This window comes from Acomys russatus, chromosome 4, assembly GCF_903995435.1.
Source record: "Acomys russatus chromosome 4, mAcoRus1.1, whole genome shotgun sequence".
NCBI lineage: Eukaryota > Metazoa > Chordata > Mammalia > Rodentia > Muridae > Acomys > Acomys russatus.
Window position 1 is genome coordinate 54,651,000 of NC_067140.1, and position 21,492 is coordinate 54,672,491.

A 21,492-nucleotide genomic window follows, 5' to 3' on the forward strand; every position below is an offset into this window, starting at 1 on the left:
GTAGCCTTGGCTGTCCTGGACTCACTTTGTAGACCAGGCTGACCTCAAACTTACAGCGATCTGCCTGCCTCTGCTTCCCTGAGTGCTGGAATTACAGACATACACTACCTTTTTTTTTTTTTTTTTTTTTTTTTTTAAGATTTTATATATGTGAGTGCTCTCTCTGCTGTGTACACCTGTACACCAGAAGAGGGCATCAGATCCCAGTATAGATGGTTATAAGCCACCATGTGGTTGCTGGGAATTAAACTCAGGACCTCTGGAAAAACAGTGTTCTTAACCACTTAGCAATCTCCCAAGCCCCAGAAAGTGTTTAAATTAAAAAACTAAGCCAGGGATGATGGCATATACCAATAATCCTAGCACTTGGGAAGTAGAGACAGAGCAGGATTCCAAGATCATCCTCAGCCTTATAAACAAATTTGAAGTCAGTCTGGGTTACATGAGACCCTGTTACAAAAAAGCAAAAGACAGCAGGGCATAGTGGCACACACCTTGAATCCTAGCACTTGGGAGGCAGAGGCTGGCCCAGTCTACAAAGTGAGTGTTCAGGACAGCCAAGATAACACAGAGAAACCCTATCTTTAAAAAAAAAAAAAAAAAAAAAAAAAAGCCTGCCTTTGCTGTGTATGTTAAAATGCTAATCATTTATGTTACCATGTAACTTACCAGGCTTCAAGGGAGCTGGTAAGTAGTTATCTTCTATATGAGAGCTTCAGTGCAGTCGACGCTGCAGCAAAGGTTACACACTCTTCCTAGTGATCAGTCTCCCACCACATTTATAATTAAAATAAAGCTTTCAACTATTTTATCCACTGAGTCAAGCCTGTCCCTTTTTTTTTTTTTTTTTTTTTTTTTTTTTTTTTTTTTTTTTTTTTTCAGGGTATCGGTGTTGTTCCTGTACAGCTACAGAGATGACTACTACAGAATCCTATTTTGACCCTAAAGAACGGCTGCATTGTTCAAATGGACAGGAACTCATACTGGAATGGAATGTTGTGCATTCTAATAAGCTATCCTACGAAGTTGAGCTTTGTAGGTTTTTCATGTGTTATAAATTTATCTTTTTGATAAAATAAAGACTTTCATATATATCTGCCATTTCCCAGTTGCAGTTCTGCCAACGCTAGAGGTTGTGTGGAGCTGGAGAAGAAAACAGTCTTGTTCTTCCCTTGATCCTAAACACTAAGAACATGAAAATGTCCTAACATTTACATTTTCCTAGTAGGTAAAAAGGCATAGAAATCAAAAATCATCCCTTGTGATCTCCTCTGCCTCTTAGTCAGGGGTGGAAGTGCAGGACAGGGTCTCACTGTGCATCCCAGGCTGGCCTCAAACTAGCCGGCCTCCAGACCATGGAGTTATAGAAAACTAGCCTGCCTCCAGACCATGGAGTTATAGAAAACTAGCCTGCCTCCAGACCATGGAGTTATAGAAAACTAGCCTGCCTCCAGACCATGGAGTTACAAGCTCATACCACCATACCCAGCAGAATCCTTATTCTTGATGACTCTCTAATATTTATCCTAATGTCATTAAGTGAACTCCTGTTTGGCTATGAGAACTCAGACTTGCTGAGGGAATTATGATAAGATTAGCATGGTCCAGGAAGATGAGGCCTCAGGGCTGAAGATATGTGCTGCCAAGCCCAACAACCTTCAGTTCAAGCCCAGACACATGTGGTAGGAGAGAACCAATCATACATGTTGTTGCTGTGGCACAGAGCAAATGTGTGCATACACATTCAAAAAACTAAACCCAATTTAATTTAATTATACAACCAAGTAAAAACACCCACTTGTAGGATAACGTAACTTTTAATAAAACTGTCAGATTTCTATTACATTAATCTCAAAGACAAGGCAAAAACCACTGAGTAACTGTCATTCTAGAGTGAGTGGTTACTGTGGGAAATACAATAGGAAAAGAAGCAGCTAGTGTGGACGGACTTAATGATGCACTTAATAATGCTCTTCAAAGATGACTAGAGACTTGAAGGCTGGAATCTAAGACTATCCAGCCATACAACGCTGGTCTAACATAAAGTGGCTTCTTATCCCAACTACCCTATGATCACCTCAGACCTTCTCTCTTAAAGGACGCTTATGTGAGAGCAGTTACATACAGAGGGTACCAAAAGCAGCAAGGAAAGGGAAACTGCATTTCTGTGGCTGGTTGGTAACAGCCGTGCCTGTCACTGTGCTGGTTTGGTCTTCTTACTCTTGTTCTTCTTGTCCCTCTTCTTCAGCCCATCCATGTTAGCTCTCAGGAGGTTTGAGTAGGCCTGAAAGCCAGAACATGGCCTTAGCAAGAAAAAGTACAAACTGGGGAAGCAGCAGCTTGTCCTCAGTGCACTTAAGAGCATGAGAGCCTGTATTGGGAACTGGAGTGCCACAGGGAGCTGCAGGCTTTGCACTCTTTTCTTTTTAAGCAAAAAGAGAAAATTGCAGGCAACTTCCTATTAGAGAGTGTATCTGAAGTTTAAGAACAAACTAGACTTAAAAACTGAAAGGAGCCAGGTGTGATGATGCACACCTTTAATGCCAGCACATGGAGGCAGAAGCAGATGGATCACTGAGTTCCAGGCCAGCCTGGTCTACAGAGCAATTTCTAGGACAGCCAGGGCTACACCAAGAAGCCCTGTCTTGAAAAGCCAAAAATAAATAAGTAAAAACTGATAGGAAAAAACCTACTGCTGGGCAATATTCATAAAAGGCACAGGCAGGCATACCCCCTCCACCCTGAGCAGCACCCACTCGCCTAAGGAAGGATGGTGAACACAAGGAAGCAGCACTTACCATCTGAAACTTATTCACCTCCTTGGAGCTCACCTGGAAAGGAGAAAGATGACCTCTTTATAGATAACACACCTAACTGACCCAGAAAGGGTCTCAAAATGCTTCAGCCAGACAACACCCAGGCCGGGCATGGGGGCACACACACCTTTTGCCCTCAGCACTCTGGAGGCACATGCAGGCAGATCTCGGTGAATTCTAAGCCAACCTGGTCTACCGAGTGAGTTGCAGAACTCCATAGAGACGTGTTCTCAAAAAAAAAATAAAAAGGCAACTGCCTAATAATCTTCACATCCTGAGTCCCAACCCCAGGAGTCCCAGTGCACACACAGCTGCTTTTCCACCCTACCCTGCTCTCAAGAACAAGCAAGCACCAGGACAGGAAGGCAGAAGCGAGTTCTCACCAAGCCTACCCACCTCCTTAAAATCCCTCACTCTGACAACCCCAATCCCAGCAATTGTGAGGCCGAGATGCCAAGACCTTGTGGCAAAACAGCCTTGAGATTTAAGGTGGGGGAAAAAAAAACTTGAACAGATGCCCCTGAGTTTTTTCCCTTGGGTTCAGAGAGCTATCAAAGAACTTAACAGTTTTGATTTTCTTATGCAAAATACATTAAAACTGGGATAGAGAGATGGCTCAGAGGTTAAGAGCATTATCTGCTCTTTCAGAGGTCCTAAAGTTCAGTTCCCAGCAACCACACGGTGGCTTACAACCATCTATCCTGGGATCTGATGCCCTCTTCTTGCGGGCAGGCACACACAGGCAGAATGTTGTATATATAATAAATAAATCAGCCTTTTTAAAAAGGAAGAATTTCCTTTTTAAAAAAAATTAAAACAACCCCCTCAGCTGAGCATAGCCTGGAGTCCCAGCACTCAGAAGGCTTGGCCTGAAAAATAATGATTCCAGGCCAGACTGGGCTAGGTAAGTGAGGACCAAAGCTTTGTCTTCTATTAATTCAGACTGATATAAGCACAGTTCAAACTGCCATAAAAGAAATCATAGCTAGGAAAAATCCTCAGTTTCATATTCATGACAGCCAGCTGTAACAGCCACATGAACGTACTTTAAAAGTTCTCAAGATAACTCAGAGGAAGACATCAGCTGTCTACAGTTTCATGAGTGCTAATGTGACCACAGGCTCTCTGTACAAATAAGAAGTATTCACTTTGAAGCTGGGCATGGTAGTGCACGCCTTTAATCCCAGAGATTAGGAGGCAGAGTCAGGCGGATGAAGCCAGCCTGGTTTACAAAGCAAGTCCAGGACAGCCAAGGCTACACAGAAAAACCCTATCTCAAAAAACGACGACGACAACAACAAAAATCATCTAACACTCAAAACTTGTTTACTGAAGGCCCAGCCCAGGAAAGAAACAGGTCAATCACTTTTAATAGCGACTACTAGGAGAATGAACCCACTCCCACAGAAATCCCAGCAGAACAGCATGTGGCCTCTACTTTAACAGTTTACTGTTAATAATTCGTCCTACAAAAATAGTAACTGAGAAGGTGATGCACACCTAAGATCCTATCACTTTGGAGACAGGGGCAACAGAGATCCCATCGGCTTTGGAGATGGAGGCAAGAGTCAGGAGTTCAAGGCCATGCTGGGGTAGATAATGAACTGGAGTTACAAGAGACCTCACCTCAAATCATCAGCCCCCCTCCACCAACAAGAAGCAAAAGTGGGTCCTGATCCCCAAACAGCCTGGGAGTAACAGGCCCAAATGAAAGGGGGGGGCTAATGTAGGCATGCCCCTCCCCAGTGTTTTACAGCCTAGGAGGTGGGTGGCGAGGCGCAGAAGCAGTGATGTCTTAGCATGCTGAAGACCCCTGGCCTGGAGTCAGTCTCCAGCTGCACAAAAATCATCATTGTCATCTGTCTCACTTGATAACACCCCTGTGACCCTAGCACAGGTGGAAGCTCCTGCTGTGACCTTCCTAGATCACAAGCTCCAAGTCAACCTGAGTTACACAGGTTACACCTTTTTTTTTTTTTTTTTTTTTTTAATCCATTCTATTAGCTAGCAGTGGGATAGGTTTCACCTGTACCTTGGCTATTTGGGAGAAGATTGAGTTCCCAGCCAGGCAGACTCAAAAGAAAACAAAACAGAAAAAGACTCCAGCTCACCACAGTGCTGATCTTCTTTTTCCCATCCGTGGCTCTTAACAGACACTTGTTTTCTGCGGGCTCGGGGCCCTCCACAGAACTCTTCCGTGGAGTGGGTTTGGTGCGACCATCATCTACGATTGGGGAAGGAAAAAAAAAAAAAAAAGCATCCTGGTGAACATCGGCGCAGGAGTTGCTGCTGAGTCCAAAGTGAAAACAGTATAGAGAAAGATTACCGGAGTGAATCCAATCCACCATCACTTTTTTTTCCCATGGCCAAAGGTGGGAGCAACAAGTTGCTCGCTAAACACTGCGACCCCAAGGCATATTCGGTCTCAATAATGGAACAGGGACTGGGCTGCCTGACAGAACACGGCTATCTTTCACTTAGGGCCCCGCTGTCATAGTGAGTAGGTGCCAAGGGTCGCGCCAGCCACACTTCCTAGCCCTGCCCCGTCCCCAGAGCCCCCAGAGGTGGCTGATGCTGGGAGCCAGAGTCGGGCTCCCCAAAAGCAGGCGGCCTTCGGGCTGCCCCCTCCCAGCCGTTCTCCCGCGAGGCCCCAGAGGCTGCTTACATTTCTTCAGGGTGATGAACACGCTGCCCGACGACCGGCACTTCTGGAAGAGCCTGGTCAGCTCCGTCAGGAACTGCAACACAACAGGCCCCGTTAGGCAGCCTCCAGTGCTCGCCCCGCCGCGTCACGGCCCTGGCCCGCCCACAAAGGAAGAAACGCGACCCGAGCTGACCCAACTTGCTCGAGTCCCCGGTCCTCCGGAGCCGCAAGTACCTGCTCGCTCTCGAGCAACACCATCCTGATCTCCGCAGGTTCCAACTCCTTCAGCAGACGCCGCTAAGCAGCTACAGGCGGAAGTCTCGCCTGCGCTGGGCGGGGCTTCCGCTCTGAATTGCAAGTCTTCCGCCAATCCTCGCCCCGGCTGCCTTGCGCCTGCGCCCTTAGACACCGCCCCTTATCCCCATTTCTCAGGTCTATGCAGGATGAGGAATGACGGTTGGGTTGTCATGGTGTGTTTCACCCTAGGCAGTCGAGAGAAATGAGAGTAAAGAAAGACTCTATATAAACATGCAAGTTACCCAAGAGTCTACTGCCTCCGTTTCCTCAATTTTTTCTTTTTTTATTAATTCTTTTTTCATATACATTTATATTATTACACATATATAAAATAAACTAAATACTGCAAGAAGAACCACAGAACAATCAGGAATTACATTAATATTACTTTCATAGTGTTTTGGCTGTTTGTATTTGGCAGCCTTGAAGAAAACATTTTCCTATCTCGGTGAGTCTAAAATTCTGAATGTAACTTAATATCTATCACATCTCATCTCTATCAACTTAAGACATCTATCTAGACCTAAAACACTTTCCTCATTTTTAAGGTGAAGATGACAGTACACCTTTCACAGCGTGGCTGTGAAGAGCAGATGAATTCCTATTGAAATATAGACTACTGTTTGGTATACAGAAGTGCTAACGAAGCTTCAGCCATTTGTCTTAGTGTTCTATTGCTGTGAAGACACCATGACCAAGACAGCTAGAAAGCGTATAGCTAGGGGCTTGCTTACACTTTCAGAGATGCGGCCAGCACCCAGCATGGCAGGCATTGCTCTAGCAGGGCTGCCTTCCCCTTCTCCGCCGTTCCCACTGCCTTGCTAACAACTACTAGATCTACATTCCTAAAGCCAGCCACCGAGGTCTATTCCCTTATTTGGCCACTTCCTCCTCCTGAGGCTGACCACCAAGGTCCAGCTATTAAAGTACTGAAGTCCAGCAATCAAAAGCCCTCTTTGGCTCACCTAATTAACATGGCCAATAAAATTAAACATCTCATCCTAACACAGGGTTTCCCATTGTACCTTTATAAATCGCCATTTGCCTATGGGTCACATCTGTTTCCTCTAACCAGAGGTAGAGGTAGTCCTCTGTTCTGCTCCAGGACAAATAGCCCTCCTCCCTTTCCCTTGCAGGCTCCATATCCCCAGGTGCTAGTAGTCTCAGCTAGGATTACCCCCACAGACTCCTGGGAGCATCTTCACAACCATCCGTAACGCCAGTTCCGGGTGATCCAACGTGCACATACTCGGTGCATATGTGTGTATTCATACAGGCAAAACATTCAATTTTTTTTTTAATTTTTAAATTATCCTTTTATAGCTGTGGATCAGAAGTCAACCATCAATGTATTTAGAGGGCTGAATTCCATTTGGAAACTTCCAGGAAGAATTTGTTTCCTAACCTTCTAGACATTACTTACATTCCTGGCTCATGCCCTCTTCCTCAAATCACTACAATCTCCATATTTTCTACTACTGACTGTAATTAATGGTCCTGCCTTTTCTCTTTTCTTCTTCTTCTTCTTCTTCTTCTTCTTCTTCTTCTTCTTCTTCTTCTTCTTCTTCTTCTTCTCTTCACAAAAGCAGTTTTTATTAAGGCAAGGAGAAGCCTGACCCACGGGACTACAGTTCTAAGCACTCAGATTTACGTGGAGTGGCACTAATCGGACTGTACGTCTTGCCTCTCGTTGGCTGGAAATGGTGCTTGTGTTCAACGTGCTCCAGATGGGGAAGAAGAAAGACCAAGCAAGGCCGGAAGAAACCCCTGGCTACTGATGTTGCTCCACAGAGCCTACCTCAAACTAGCAAACCCTCACTGTCTGATCTGCAAGGTGCCACACCCAGTGCAGAGGCCACAGGCCACATGACACTTACAAGGAAAGATGAGGCAGAAGGAACAGATGCAAGTCGCTTGGGAAGGGCAGCATCACAGCTTCCGCCTTATGGCAGGGGTAATCCTTGAGCTTGTCACAGCCCATCACGCATACACTCCACTTCCTGTTGTAGCTGAGTCAAGTGGCCTCATCCTCGCTGCTCAGCTGGAAGTTAAAAGACCTCAGCAATGTGTGTTGTTGTCCCAGACTTGGGGATCACCACCAAGTTCCCTCGTACAGGGAACTGCCTCAGCACCTGAGCTGCAGCTTTATGGTACCTGGCTGCAATTGCCTTCATCTTGCGTTCCTCCAGGAGAGAACCGTTTTCAGACTTGGCCCAGGGCTTGTCAGGAAAACCAAGAGGACCATAGGCAGTCACCACAATGCCTTTGGAATGGCAGTACTGAGTCAGCCTCTCCTGACTTAGGTACCTGGGCAGCACTCGATCTGGAAGGCTTATGTTTTAGGCCAGGTTTGCTTGAGACCTTCTCAATTTGAAGATGGTTGAAGTCGGAGGCACCAATTGCTTCCACTAAACCTTCATGCACTAGTTGTTCCAAAGCCATCCAATAGCCAGGCGTGGTAGTACACACCTGTAATCTCAGCACTCGGGAGGCAGAGGCAGGTAGATCATTGTGAGTTCGAGGCCAGCCTGGTCTACAAAGCTAGTCCAGAACAGCCAAGACTACACAGAGAAACCCTGACTCAAAAAACAAACAAACAAACAAACAAATAAACAAACAAAAAAACCAAAGCCGTCCAAGTGTCCACAAAATCAGTGCCACTGGGAATCACATTTCCTGATGTGTCCAGTGGGAAATAATCAGGCCCAGGCTTGAAGCCTACTGGCCAGTGAATAAGTCAGAGGTGCATGTGGTGGAGCTGCAGGTCACTGAGCGTCTTCTGGCAGCCTCCTTTCACCATGCTCTTGTTGTGGAATGTGCACCACAGCTCGCAGATGATGAAGGGCTCCTGGCACTTCCCTGCCTGCTCCCTCAGTATCTCCTGAAGGGCCACTCCCACCTCCTTCTCATTCTGATGCACCTGGGTGAAGTCACTGTGGTGGTACCCAAAGTTAAACGCAACCTTCACAGCCTCAGTCATCTGGCCAAGAGGGGACTTCCAGGTGCCCAGGCCCAGTTGAGCCAGATGGCCGGCATAGCTGCTACACCCTGGCCCACAACTATGGTCTTGCCTTTGTAAGAGGAGCACACAAAAAGGTGATGATTAAAAACATAGGAATGGACTGGAGAGATGGCTCAGCAGTTAAGAACATCTGTTGTTCTTGCAGAGGTCGTGGATTCAGTTCCCTGCACCTACGTGGCAGTTCACAGCTGTCAGTAACTCCAGTCCCAGGAACCCAGCCCTCTTCTGGCTTCTGAACCACCAGTCACACCTATGATACATACAGGTGAAATACACACACACACACACACTCACACAGAGACACACACACAGACACACACAGACACACACACACACACACACACACACACACAAATAATCTCTTTTTTTTTTTTTTTTAAGAGCCTATGTGGTGGCACACACCTGTAATCCCAGCACTCGGAGGCAGAGGCAGGTGGATCTCTGTGAGTTCGAGGCCAGCCTGGTCTACAAAGCAAGTCCAGGACAGCCAAGACATGGAGAAACCCTGTCTCGAAAAACCAAAAAAATAAAACAAAAGCCTAGTCCTGAGTCAGGCAGGGTGTCAACATGCTGTAATCCCAGCCCTTGGAAAATAGAGTGAGGTGGGGTTGGGGGGTTGCAAGTTTAAAGACAGCCTAAGCTACATAGCATAACCCTGGTTCAAAAGCAAAACAAAACAATATCTTGTATAAGTGGCTGGAGACAAATTTTAAGAACCCTGTTAAGATTTATTACTTAAGTAAATTAAATTTGATCATTCTTGTTAAAATTGTTGTCATGTTTTTGTTAAATTATTATTAATAAGAGAACTCTTTCAAAGGAAAATATAAATACACATTTATAAACCAGGAATTCAAAAAGGAGTTTGTAAGAGCAACCAAAGTTCCATCTTGCCCAGGAGGGAGCCAAGGTTGTCCCTCTGCCCAGCAGAGCTTGTCTGTCTGGGCACCAGAATCTTCTGGATGCCAGGGGCCCTCTTCAACCAAATGAAAGGTCAGGCTAAAATCAGCTACCCCTAACTGGTGCGTGAAAACAGGGCAGCCTTCCCCTTTGAAGGATTACACTAGTCCTCGGTTTGCTTTGGATTTTTTCTTAATATTTTCAAAACAGCATATAAAAGAACTAGGGAAATAAGCTCCTTTTTTTTTCCTTATAGCTCAAGTTTTTTCTCTGAAAAGTAGGACAGCATTGAAGGTGACTAATGGTGCTCAAAGGCTAGTTAACAGCCTACTTGTCAGCAGACAGACAGCCCATCGCCAGCAGCCATTTTCTTTCTCAAGTCAGGTTGGTCAAACAAGCAGAACATCTGTCCCTCCCAGCAAAAGGTGGCATGACCATCTTCAGATGCATCAGGGCGTGAAGCTGTGTACTGGGGGGCTGGGGGGGGGGGGGCAGGGGAGACTGCAGCCACCAAAGAGGTCACGGACAGGCTGGCCAGAGCACAGGACCTACTTTGGACTTTGTATTCATTTGCACAGCTTTGTTTGTCTGTCTGTCTGTCTGCATGGTTCCCCAAAGGAAGCAGGAATGGAGGCAAGCCAGCTTGGGACTCCCTAAGTGTGGAGGATGGCCTTGAACTTCTGACCCTCCTGCTTTCACCTGCTGAGTACATGGCCAGTTTCATGCAATGCTAGGAATCTAACCGAGCACTTTACTGTCTGAGCTACATTCCCAGCTTCCTTAGATGTTCTCTCCCTCTCCCTCCCTCTCCTTCCCCCTACCCAGCGCACACACACACACACACACACCACATGTGGGGTGGGGGGATGTGTTTGTGTATTGAAAGTTGTTTGTTTCTTCTTTGAATTTCTCCTTCACTTATGCTCCTATCAGTGATTTTTGTTTATTATTTTGTTTATTATTCCACCTTTATTTAAAACAATCTTCACCTGAATTTCCTCAACCACAAAGTGGGGGTATCATGAAACATGAAAGTACCTGCCTCACTGGTGAGGAGTAAGTACATCATATTCACGCAGTGTCATGACTCCGGTCATCCAGGTTGGAGGTGGCTGCTCCGGTTTCCTACATCCTCAGAAGCAGGCGATGACTAGAAGCACAGAGCCGAGTCTCAAGTCTCGAAGATGCAGGCGTTGTGTGCCTTCCGGGGACTGTCCTCAGTTTCGATCTGAGCGGACCTTACATTCTGAGCTGCCTCCCTCAGGCTCTGCTGAATTCAACTGACTTTGGAGTGAGCTGAAGATTAAGAAAGTGGCTGAAAGGAAGTAGGGAATGACACGGGGCTGGGCTGGGCTCAGGGTGACAGAGTGAGACTTCTTCAGCCAGTGGGAAGAGACTAGCTCTGATGAAGAAAGGCATCATCCCAAGGAAAGCCAGAGAGAGAAGCCTGGGTGTTCCTACAAAGACTAGCCAGCTGCACTGGTGTGTGGGCTCGCACTCTGCCGTGTTGCTACTCAAAGCTTCCTGTCGTCTTTTCTCCAGTCAGCCCCAGTCAATGAATGTGTACCTATGGGAGACTATCCGACTCTGGGCACTCGGCATCCACCTGCCCTCTCCCTCAAAAGCGATGGATATTAATCCCTACCCCCCGCCCCCCACAAAGACAATGTGTACAACTTAGACAGGGTCAGAGGGCCTGGCTTGGGTGAGACCTGGCTAAGTTATTTATGTGGACCTTATCCTGATCATAGTACCTACCCCAAAGGGTGGTTTTCCAGTTGCAAGGAGGTAATTCCACCATCCTGCAAGGACTAAATTAATTCCTAAAGTTACTTCTGCTTCCGAGAACAAGAGGGAATTGTACCACCCGCCTGCGATGCTAGCACCGCTGAGACAGAGGCAGGAAGATAGATCAAGTTGGAAGCCGGTCTGATCTAGCTACTGAGTTCCAGGCCAAGCAGAGCTATGTAGGCAGACCCTTTCAAAACTACAGTCTCTCCCTGGAGCCTCTCCGGGCTTTAGGAAGCCTCTAGAGCCCCCAGATGTACGCCATTAGCACTGGCCTTCTTGTTCCTTTAAACACATAAAGCTGAGGAGGCCCCAGCGAATTCTTAGTAGGCAGGCACCATCGCCCAAGGCACAACAACCCACGCTAGCTCAGCCTCCCAGGGACCCACCTGCAATACTCATTATGCCCAGCAGGGGACGCCATAGCATCATTAGACAGGTGTAGCTGTAGGCTCCCAGGGCCTCCTGGAGCTTGGACAGTAATTTAATAATTTACCTTAAACAGAGGACTTTTTTTCTTTAAAGCATGCTTCAGGAGAGGACTGGAGCTTTCTTCAGGACAAGAGGATATCATTCATCCATTGGCTGAACAGGGACTAACCAGGCACCTTCTAGTGCCAAGCAATCAATGTGTGGCTACCCAAAACAGACCTGCCTTTATTGAAGGGACTAATTTCATTGAACAGCTTTGCTCATGTTTACTGGAAAGTTACTAAGCGCTAGGCTCATTTCTAGGCACCTTACCTGTCTTCTCTCAAGTCCTCCTAACGGTCCTGAGATTTGCGTGTTTCATGAGCACTGTCACTAAAGCACCAAGAAAGAGGTTAAATGACACCAAGAGGAAGTAGGGACTGGACATTTAGGGCCCAGTGTACAATGTCCCTGTGTCATGAAAGAGCATTTGGATGAGAAGTCTAAAAGGAGCTCGCACTGAGGGCTGGAGCTGTCAGACGTGCACAGAGATGACCCTGGAGATGGTGGGAGGGAGAGACGGCAGGAAATTGGCCAGCTCTGGTCCTCCACTCTCTTCCCTTCATCTTTCCTCTCTCTGGGTCTGGACCATCATTCCAAGCATCTGTTCTCCCTTATGCTCCAGGCAAAATTCCGTCTCCCGAATCCTCAAATCCTTGAACTCTAGGCTCCAACCAGAACTTTCTAGTTGTGTTTCTGGAGGGAAATCAATTTGGGGGGGGGGGGGGGGTGGGGCTGAAACAGGGTTTCGGAAAGTTAACTGGTTTTGTTTTGTTTGACAAAGTTATCTACTTTTTGTGTATGAATGTTTTATGCCTGTGTAACACATGTGCAGTGCCCTTGGAGGCCAGAAAAGGGCATCCTATCTCTAAAACTGGAGTCTCAGATGGCTGTGAGCTGCTTTGTAGATACTGGGGGTAGAACTCGGGTCCTCCAGAAGAGCAGCCAGTGATCCTAAGCAGCGAGCTATCTTCTCTCCAGCCCAGGAGAGTCGCTTTGATTTCTAAGAACTTCTATCTCAGCTGAAAACTGGCAAGGTCTTCCTCACTGGCATAAGTTATAAGATACTGTACAAAGGCACCCCACAAATGAGAACCGTGCCAGGAAAGTGGGGTGTCTGTTCTCACCCCTTCCTACTAGACAGTACCCAGAGCCCAAATACCTGGTCCTCCCAAGTCCCTCCGCTCACCCTACGGCACCCCTGCTCCTCACTCTCCTCACCACTGTGCCTGTTAGCTACCTCCCCCTAACACGGTCACCACATGTGTCTCACGTGTCCCTTTTTCTGTTATTCTCTGTAGCTCATGGTTGTAAGCAACAAAGTCTGAGTGAGTGAAACCCTGAGTGGACCTATATTGCTGACATATACGGGACAGCCGTGCCAAGGACTTACAGCCTCAGACCCCTGGGAAAATGGCAAGGCCTCCCCGTCTCCAGCCAGGGTGAAGCTCTGACTGAAATGGGGAAAGCCTTCCCTTCTGGTCCATTTGTGGATGTTGGCAGTGTGTACAGAAATGCCCATTATTGCTTTACCCCACCAACAACACCATGCTTGGGCCCTGAAGTCTGCTCCTCTACAGAGACTGCATCATCTACCACACTGAGCTAAGCCCCGATCCAGCGGCATACATTAACACCGCCTCCTTGATCAGCTGCCATCTTGTTGAATCTCTATAATAAACACTGAGCTTCCAGAGTGCTGTGGTTTCTCCATCTGAGAGTCTGTCCTTTCTTTGTTCCCTTGCTGTCACCATCAGGTCAAGTCCCTGAGGCTGGGCCAGGACTCAACTCATGCTAGTCTTGAACGCCTCACTCTCTGGCCTCTGTGTTCTGAGTAAGGGTACTGTGTACTGAGTACTGCTCTGCCACACCTGGCTCTCCATGGCTTGAGGAAACTGAGGCAATGCTGAGTGAAGGAAAGATTCTAAGGCGGCACTTCAGATGCCAAGGTTTGGGGGAGAGACCCTACAGACTGTGCTCCATCAGCAGCCCCTGGTCCCATGTGCCTTGTGCAGAGGTAGGGGGCAACCCTCATATACGATGTACCACACCCCCTGCAGGCCAAGACAGGGATGCGTGGTTGTGACACAGCAGCCCCAACCAGGATGCCCTAGTATCTATATGCAGGCCCTTGTTCTCCTCCGGTCCTCCTTTCCCCTCCACTGTTAGTGTGTGGGAGGCAGGGCCGTCTATTCATGATGATTAGGGGTCCCTATGTTTGTTTCTTTTTCAAGACAGGGTCTTACTAGTTAGCCCTGGCTGTCCTAGAACTCACTCTGTAGACCAGGCTGGCATCAAACTCACAGAGTTCTGCTTGCCTCTGCCTCCCCAGTGCTGGGATTAAAGATGTGAGCTGCCACACTCAGCTTCCTTCTAGTTATTCTTAAAGTATGAGAACAGAGTGGGGCCAGGAAGGGAAAGTAGAGCTGGGAGTCCTGAGTCCCCCAGGCCCAGTCACTTGTCACCGCCCTTCACACTCAGAATCCCCACCTGCTTAGGGTAGGCAGGATAGAGGCTTAGGCTCCTTTGATTATCCAAAGGCAACCGCAGGCTGTCTCCTGGCAGGTGGGCCTGTGTGTCAGCCTCAGGCCTCACACCCCAGGCGCCTGGCCACAGCTTAGCAGCAGCTTCCTGCTTGGCTCTCGTCCAAGGCCATTTCACAATTGGGGGAAGAGTGCTAGGCTGAGAGTACCAGGTTGCTTTTCCCTCCACCCCGACTCCAGGACTTCTCAGGCCCCCTGGGGAGAATGATCCAGACCCCCCAACACACACACACACACACACACACACACACACACACACACACACACACACTGGTTTAGACTGAAAAGAGTTTCCAGAAATGAGATAGAGGCTGGACACTCTCGTGGGAAACATTAGATGACCCTCAGAGTTGGCTATAAGGGCAGCCATGCACGGTCCACCAGGCTGCCTCTTCCCTCACTGACCACCTGCAAACACTGCCACTGCAGAAATCCTTTTAAGGGTGGAGTGGTCAGCTCATCTGCATAGCACTCCTATGCTGAGTCCGAGGGGCACCTGGAAGCTCGGCAAGAAAAAAGGCCTTGGTCGGCTTCCTACACGGGGACAGAGTGACTGCTGGGGCAGCAGGTTCCACAGAAGAGGGCAAGGTGCCCTTTTTCATCTCAGCATGTCAGCGGCTGAGATAATTCACCAGAAGCAGGTGAGAGACACAGATCGTGGGCATGCCCTCGCTTCCAGACATGGTCTGAAGTGGGGGGAGGCAGGGTATAGGGACCCAGAGTCTCCAGTCTGTCAGTCTTGAAGAAGAGGCAGAACCAACCTAGGCGAAATGTCAAACCACAAGACAAGGCAGGGGGAGGCTAGGTCTACACTGGCATGCTGCATGGTCAAGGAGAGCCAGAAAGCTGAGGGAGACTGTCTCTGTGCAAGAGTGAACCTGGGGAGAGATGCAGAGGATGGAGAGAGAAAGGAGATGGCTCATCCTCACGTATCCATAGGAAATCCCTGAGGCAGTTAGAGGAGAGAGAGAATGAGAGAGAGAGAGAGGGTGAGGGGGCCAGGGAGACCAGTCTCGCCATTACCGGAAGTGCTCTGACAACAGGAAGCAGCTGCAACAGGCTCCAGGGCCTACTAATGTCTCTCACTCGCCTACACTGACTCTTGTCCCACCCCCACCCCCTCACCCCTGCAGAACAAACTGTTCTTCAAGAAACCCTGGGGACCGAGGGCTCACACCTGCTCTCAGGTCTGTTTGGACAAGCCCCCCCACCCCCCGCACGAGTGCAAGCAGAGAGGCCAGCAGGGGCCATGGCTCAGCCCAGCAGCCTTCCCCTGCCCCTACCTCCTTCCATCCCAGACCCAGCTACAGTCCACTGGGCCAATGAAACCCAGAACAACAGCTCTGTGGGAAACCGGAGGGGCCTCTTCAGTACCTCCTCATCCTAGGACTTTGAATAGTGTCTCCAAAGTAGGCCCTAAACTCCAAACCCCAGACTCTGAAGTGAGTGGGGCTGCTCAGCAGGCGAGAAAAACTCAAAATACTGAGTCCTAAGCTCTGTTCTGTCATTAAATCAGCCCTGTGATATTGGACCAAACACTTCCTGTCTGGTTTCTGTTTCTTCCTCCACAAGTTGAAAAATTGGAATTGGTGGGTTCTAGGGTCCCTTTCAGTTTTAAATTGTGCAACCTCAGGGTTCTAATGCCCCTTTGCGGTGTTCAGAGAGTCTGGAACTGGGACAGCTGAGAGGAAAATCAGGATAAGACTCCAACTAAGATCCAGAGAGAGTAGGGAAAATGGGATCAGAAGGTGGAGAGATGGCTGAAGGGCGAAGAGCCTTTAGTACTACTCCAGGGCGTCGGAGCCCTTACTGCTCTCGCAAAGGCTGAGCTCAGTTCCCAGCACCCATATCTGGGTCATAACTAAATATAATTCCAGCTTTAGGAGATCTGTACTCTTCTTCTAAACCCTGGGGGGCGCCTGCAGTTTACTTGCACATACCAACACACAGACACATACATACATGAACACATAATTTAACATAATAAAAAAAAATTTTTTTTTAAAATAAGAAACCCAAAATTCAGGACTTAAATTAAATCCTTCGTATCTTCACTTTGGAGAAGGCAAGGAATGTTGGGGGAGCTGGCAGTCTCGGCTCTCACAAGGCTAAGGCAGGAAGATTGCCGCGAGGCTGAGGCTGGTCTGTGCTACATAGTGACTACCAGGAAAGCCTAGGCATAGTGTGAGAACCTGTCTCAAAAGTAAACAAGAATATAAAGAAGCCAGCCATGACGGTGCACAGCTATAATTTCAGCATCTTGGAGGCCAAAGGCAGGAGGACGAGGAATTCAAGGCTAGCCTTGGCGATGTCATGAGGTATTTATTATTGTTATTGTTGTTGTTATTATTTGGGTTTTTTGAGAGAGGGGTTCTCTGTATATCCTTAACTGTTCTAGAACTCACTCCGTAGACCAGGCTGGCCGCGAACTCACAGAGATCTACCTGCCTCTGCCTCCCTGAGTGCTGGGATTAAAGGCATGAACCACCACACAGGGCTTTATGTCATGAGTTCAGATCCAGACTGGGCTACATAAGGCCTGTTTTCAAAAATAAAATAAAATGGAAAAGAGAGACAGAGTCTAAGACTGACTTGGGCCTCTCGGCCTGAGGATTTCTCTCAAGAAGAGGCAAGATGGAACCAGCAAGATGGCTTGCCAGGTAAAGGCACTTGCCACATGAGCCTGGCACCCTGAATTCCCATGTGAAGAACGGAACCCATGTAAAGGTGGAAGGAGAGAACTGACTCTACAAAGATGACCTCTGACCTCCACAGGGATGCTATGGCATATGTTCCCACTCACGTATATAATACACACAATAATAAAACAAGCAATTCATTAAAAAAAAAAGAAATACCTAGGCATAGTGACACGTGCCTATGATCTCAGTACTTAGGAGGTTGAGGCAGGAGGATCACTGGAAGTTTGAATCCAGCCTGGACTACATAACAAGACCTGTTTGTTTGTTTGTTTTAAAAGGAAGAAAAGAAGAAAAAGAAGAAGAAGGAGGAGGAGGAGGAGGAGGAAGAGGAGAGGGAGAGAGGGAGAAAGGAAGGAAGGAAGGAAGGAAGGAAGGAAGGAAAAGAAACCTCTAGTTTTACAGAAAATTCCCAAACTCTTGGTGTAGAGGAGCTGGGATACTTCTAGATGGTGGATGTCCTTAGTCACACACATCAGAAGGGGAGGGGAAGAGTGGGGGAGGGGTACCGACCAGAAGAGAGTGGGGCGCAGTAGTAACCGGGAAGGACAGACCCCCCCCCCGCCTTCTATGCCTTCCTTAAGTATCTGCTTCAAACTTCCCATCTCAAGATTCCCATCTGCTGTAGGAGAGAACGAACTTTGAGCTTCCCTCTTCCTCCCGGGATCTGGAAAGGTCAGGGAGAAAGGCGTGCACATTTGTCACCCACAGGAGGGCAGGGTCCAAGAGCAAAGTAAGAGCTAGAAGCACACTTGGCTTCTCCAAAAGAAGGTGAGCAATTTAGGGAAGACAAAATGATTAGAGAAAAAACGAATGGTCTCTCAGAAGAATAGGTGACAGCCTGTGACAAAACTTGTGTGAGGGCTGCAGAGATGGCTCAGAGGTTAAGAGCGCTGTCTGCTCTTCCAAAGGTCCCGAGTTCAATACCCAGCAACCACATGGTGGCTCACAACCATCTATAGTGAGATCTGCTGCCCTCTTCTGGCCTGCAGGTGTACATGCAGGCAGAGCACTGTATACATAATAAATAAATAAATAAATAAATAAATAAATAAATAAATCTTTAAAAACAACAACAAACAAAAGCCCTGTCTGAGCATGGTGTGAACCTCATCTCCTCCTCTCATGTGATGACGGCCTTTCCTAATTGAAAAGACTCAAGGAGGGGATCCACAGAGAGAATCCCCGAGACGCCCACACATTATTTGTTTCCCTACTTTTCCAGTTTAAAGCATCAGAATACCAAAGTGGTATTATTTATTTAATTTAATAAATAAATTAAACACATAAATAAATTTTTTAAAAAATGTTTTGTTTTTGTTTGTTTTGAGACAGGGTTTCTCTGTGTAGCCTTGGCTGTCCTGGACTCCTTTGCAGACCAGGCTGGCCGTGAACTCACAGCGATCTGCCTGCCTCTGCCTCCCTGAGTGATTCACTGAGCCTGGCTCTGTTTTTGTTTGTTTATTTTAAGGGTGTCTTGTCTGTACGTATGTCTGCCTCCAAGGGCTGGTATTGGTCCCAAACTATCTGTTCTTCAAACACCCATCTCTAAATTCTATCTGCTTTAAGTGCGTGAGTCTCCCCTATGGATAGGGTAATTAGGACTGTTCATATTGTATGGCAAGGACTTCCATGCCTGTATGTTTCATATTTTTATGGGTCCTGTGTACACAGAGACAGAAGAAATCTGCAGGCCAGTGAGATGGCTCCATGGGTGAAGGAGATTCTCACATAACCCTAATGAACTGAGTTTGACCCCCAGATTACACTGTGGAAGGAGAGAACAGATCCCAAAAGTTACCCTCTGACCTTCACATGCACTATGGCAGGCATACACACACACACATGCACGCACACACACACACTCAATCAAGTAATCAATGAAATAATTTTTTTTAAAAAAAAAAGAAAGACATTTACCGGGTTGTGATTATTCACTCCTGGAAGCTCAGCATTTGGGAGGGCAGAACAGAAAGATTCATATGAATTAGAAGCCAGCCTGGGCTGCATAGCAGGGCCTCGATATAAAACAGAAAGAGAGGGAAGGAAGACAGGAAGGAAGGAAAAGAAAAAATACAGGACAAGAAAGATGGCACAATAGTCAAGAACCTTTGTTGTTCTTGCAGAGAATCTGGGATTGACACATACACCCCCATCACCCACAGCAGGCAGCTCACAACTGTCTATAACTGCAGTTCCAGGGAATTCAGCATCCTCTTCTGGCCTTTGTGCGCACTAGGCCTAGTGTAGTGCACATACACACATATGTACATACATACATACATACATACACACATACATACACACACCAAACACTCATACACATAAACCAAGAAAGAGACTCCGAATGCCTTTCTCCATGCTAATCCTCCTCCTGTCTGTTTAGTCTAACAGACCAATTACGTAGCCGCCCGAGAGAGTGCAAGCTCCCTCTGGCAATGGGCAAGAGAAGAAACTGCCCCTGGCGAAGAGGCAGGTGCCCTCCTTCAGGATCCTGGCAGTTGATCTTTCTCTTCACAGGTTTTATTCCAGGTCTCCTTCCCAAAAGGAAGAGACCTCGAATCTCTGCATCTGTCCCAGCATCTCCATGACTCAAATCTGCCTTCCTCCAGCTCTCTCTAGTGATACCCTCCAGTCCAAATGCCTTTCTCCTTCTAGTAAACCGTCTCTGGCTGGGTCTAATGGTACAGGCCTGTAATCCCAGCTACTCCAAAACCTGAGGCAGGAGGATTACAAGTTTTAAAGTCAGTCTGGGAAATGTAGTGACATCCTATCTCAAAAAATAAACTAAAGAGTGAAACGAAATAAAACAGTAAAAGAGAGCTGGGAGCGGTCTCTGAGATGCCCCTGCGGGTAACGGCATTGCTGTCGTGTCTGATGACCTGGATTCAGTCCCTGCACCCCACACCGTGCAGGAGAGACCAGACTATGCACATGCACACACATAATCAATTAAACATAATTTTAATGTATTGCTTTGCACCCCTAGCCTGTGGCTAGGGCATGGGTGGGGATGCAACCCAGCAGTAGAGAGCTTAGCTAACATTCCTGAAGCCCCGTGTTCGGTTCCCCAGCGAGGCAAAAAGAAAAGGCAGGCTTACCTCATTACCTCAATGGAAGGGTCCCTGTCCTAAATTCTGAAAGCCCATTGAAAGTCCCTTTCTGCGTCGTAGGGAAGACGAGACAGCCATATTACCACCACATTTAAAAAAAAAAAAAAAAAAGTGTTTTTGTTGTTTTGTTTCAAGACAGGGTTTCTCTCTGTAGCCCTGGCTATCATAGAACTCACTCTGTAGACCAGGCTGCCCTCAAACTCAAAGAGATATGGGAGCCTCTGCCTCCTGAGTGCTGGGATTAAAGGCCTGCACCATCAATGTTAGGTATTGGGAAGCAAACCTGTTCTTAACCATTAAGCCATCTCCCCAGCCCCGCCCCGCCCCGCCCCGGCCCCCATACACGTTTTTATCTCCCAGTTTGTTGCTCAGCACCGTATCCCTTTGTGCCTCACTCCAAACGGGCATCAGGCACCCCGGCATTTTGTAACACATCTGTGGACTCTACATACACATACATGCCTTCTCCGCAGGCCCTTCCTTTGCCGTTAAGTCCTTGCTGCTTTCCTTGAGTCTGGGTTTTTCTGACTGGAAAGTGACTGTGAGTTCCTCCAGCGCAAAAGCAAGCGACTACGTCCTAAGCCTGCAGCAGCCTGACAAGCAGTACAGGCCCAGAACGTGGGCGGAACGAACCCAGTCCTTCCTGAAGAACAGCGCCTTTCTCACGGTTAGGCAAAATAAAAAAAAGTAATGATAGGGACTGTGTTTGTATTGGGAACCATGAAAAAGAACTTGGGAGTTGAGGTAGGGTCCAAGGCCTTCTCTGGCAGGACTTTCTGATGCTCCACCAACAGGCAGGTGGATTGGCAGGATGGGGACTGTGACCAATGTGACCGGAGCAGGCAGCTGGCAGCAGTAGTAGGCAGCGTGCTGGCCACGAGATAGGCCCAGCTGAAAAAAGACATCTGGCAGCTGTGTGAAAGCTCTTCCTCGTGCTTATGTGCGACTTCCAGGCCACTTACAGCCCCAGAGCAGAAAGGAAGTCCTGGTGAGCTCCCAGGCTGAATGGGAGCAAGCAGCCTGCTTAGCCATGTCCTGCCTTAGGTGGAGGGGAGGTGCACACAGAAAACGAGGCTCTCTTTTCCCTCCCCGCCTAGCAAGAGAATGCCCAGGCGACGCGTAATCAGCACAAACGGACATGGTACCAAGGTTTCTCGGTGGCTTAGAAGGTGCCCTGCATCTGAGACAGGGGCTTGACC

The 21,492-nt window shown here is 47.8% G+C and overlaps 2 protein-coding genes and 1 pseudogene across 2 annotated transcripts in view; 1 reads left to right on the forward strand and 2 right to left on the reverse strand.

Annotated features, from left to right (window-relative positions):
- The window catches only part of Eif2ak4 (eukaryotic translation initiation factor 2 alpha kinase 4), a 97,319-nt gene extending 96,206 nt beyond the window's left edge, over positions 1-1,113 (forward strand). The window contains exon 39 of the mRNA XM_051144371.1: positions 883-1,113. Coding sequence (XP_051000328.1) covers positions 883-940 — 58 coding nt within the window. The 3' untranslated portion in view covers positions 941-1,113. The remainder of the gene's footprint in view (positions 1-882) is intronic.
- A 979-nt stretch (positions 1,114-2,092) lies between these two features.
- Srp14 (signal recognition particle 14) lies at positions 2,093-5,817 on the reverse strand. Its single transcript, XM_051144372.1, has 5 exons — positions 5,695-5,817; positions 5,482-5,554; positions 4,928-5,040; positions 2,799-2,831; positions 2,093-2,284 (listed from the first exon to the last, which is right to left on the reverse strand). The coding sequence occupies exons 1-5, from the start codon at positions 5,716-5,718 to the stop codon at positions 2,195-2,197; spliced, it is 333 nt and encodes a 110-aa protein (XP_051000329.1). The 5' UTR covers positions 5,719-5,817; the 3' UTR covers positions 2,093-2,194.
- Positions 5,818-7,630: 1,813 nt separating this feature from the next.
- Positions 7,631-10,764, reverse strand: LOC127188438 (aldo-keto reductase family 1 member B1-like; annotated as a pseudogene).
- Positions 10,765-21,492: the final 10,728 nt, after the last annotated feature.

What these genes read in the sequence shown, in the direction of transcription:
- Srp14 (XM_051144372.1), bottom strand. Translation starts at nt 5,718, where the DNA reads ATGGTGTTGCTCGAGAGCGAGCAG. An exon ending in TGTTGCTCGAGAGCGAGCAG is followed by an intron (nt 5,555 to 5,694) that starts GTACTTGCGGCT and finishes GTTGTGTTGCAG; the next exon opens with TTCCTGACGGAGCTGACCAG. An exon ending in AGGTGAATAAGTTTCAGATG is followed by an intron (nt 2,285 to 2,798) that starts GTAAGTGCTGCT and finishes TCTGGCTTTCAG; the next exon opens with GCCTACTCAAACCTCCTGAG.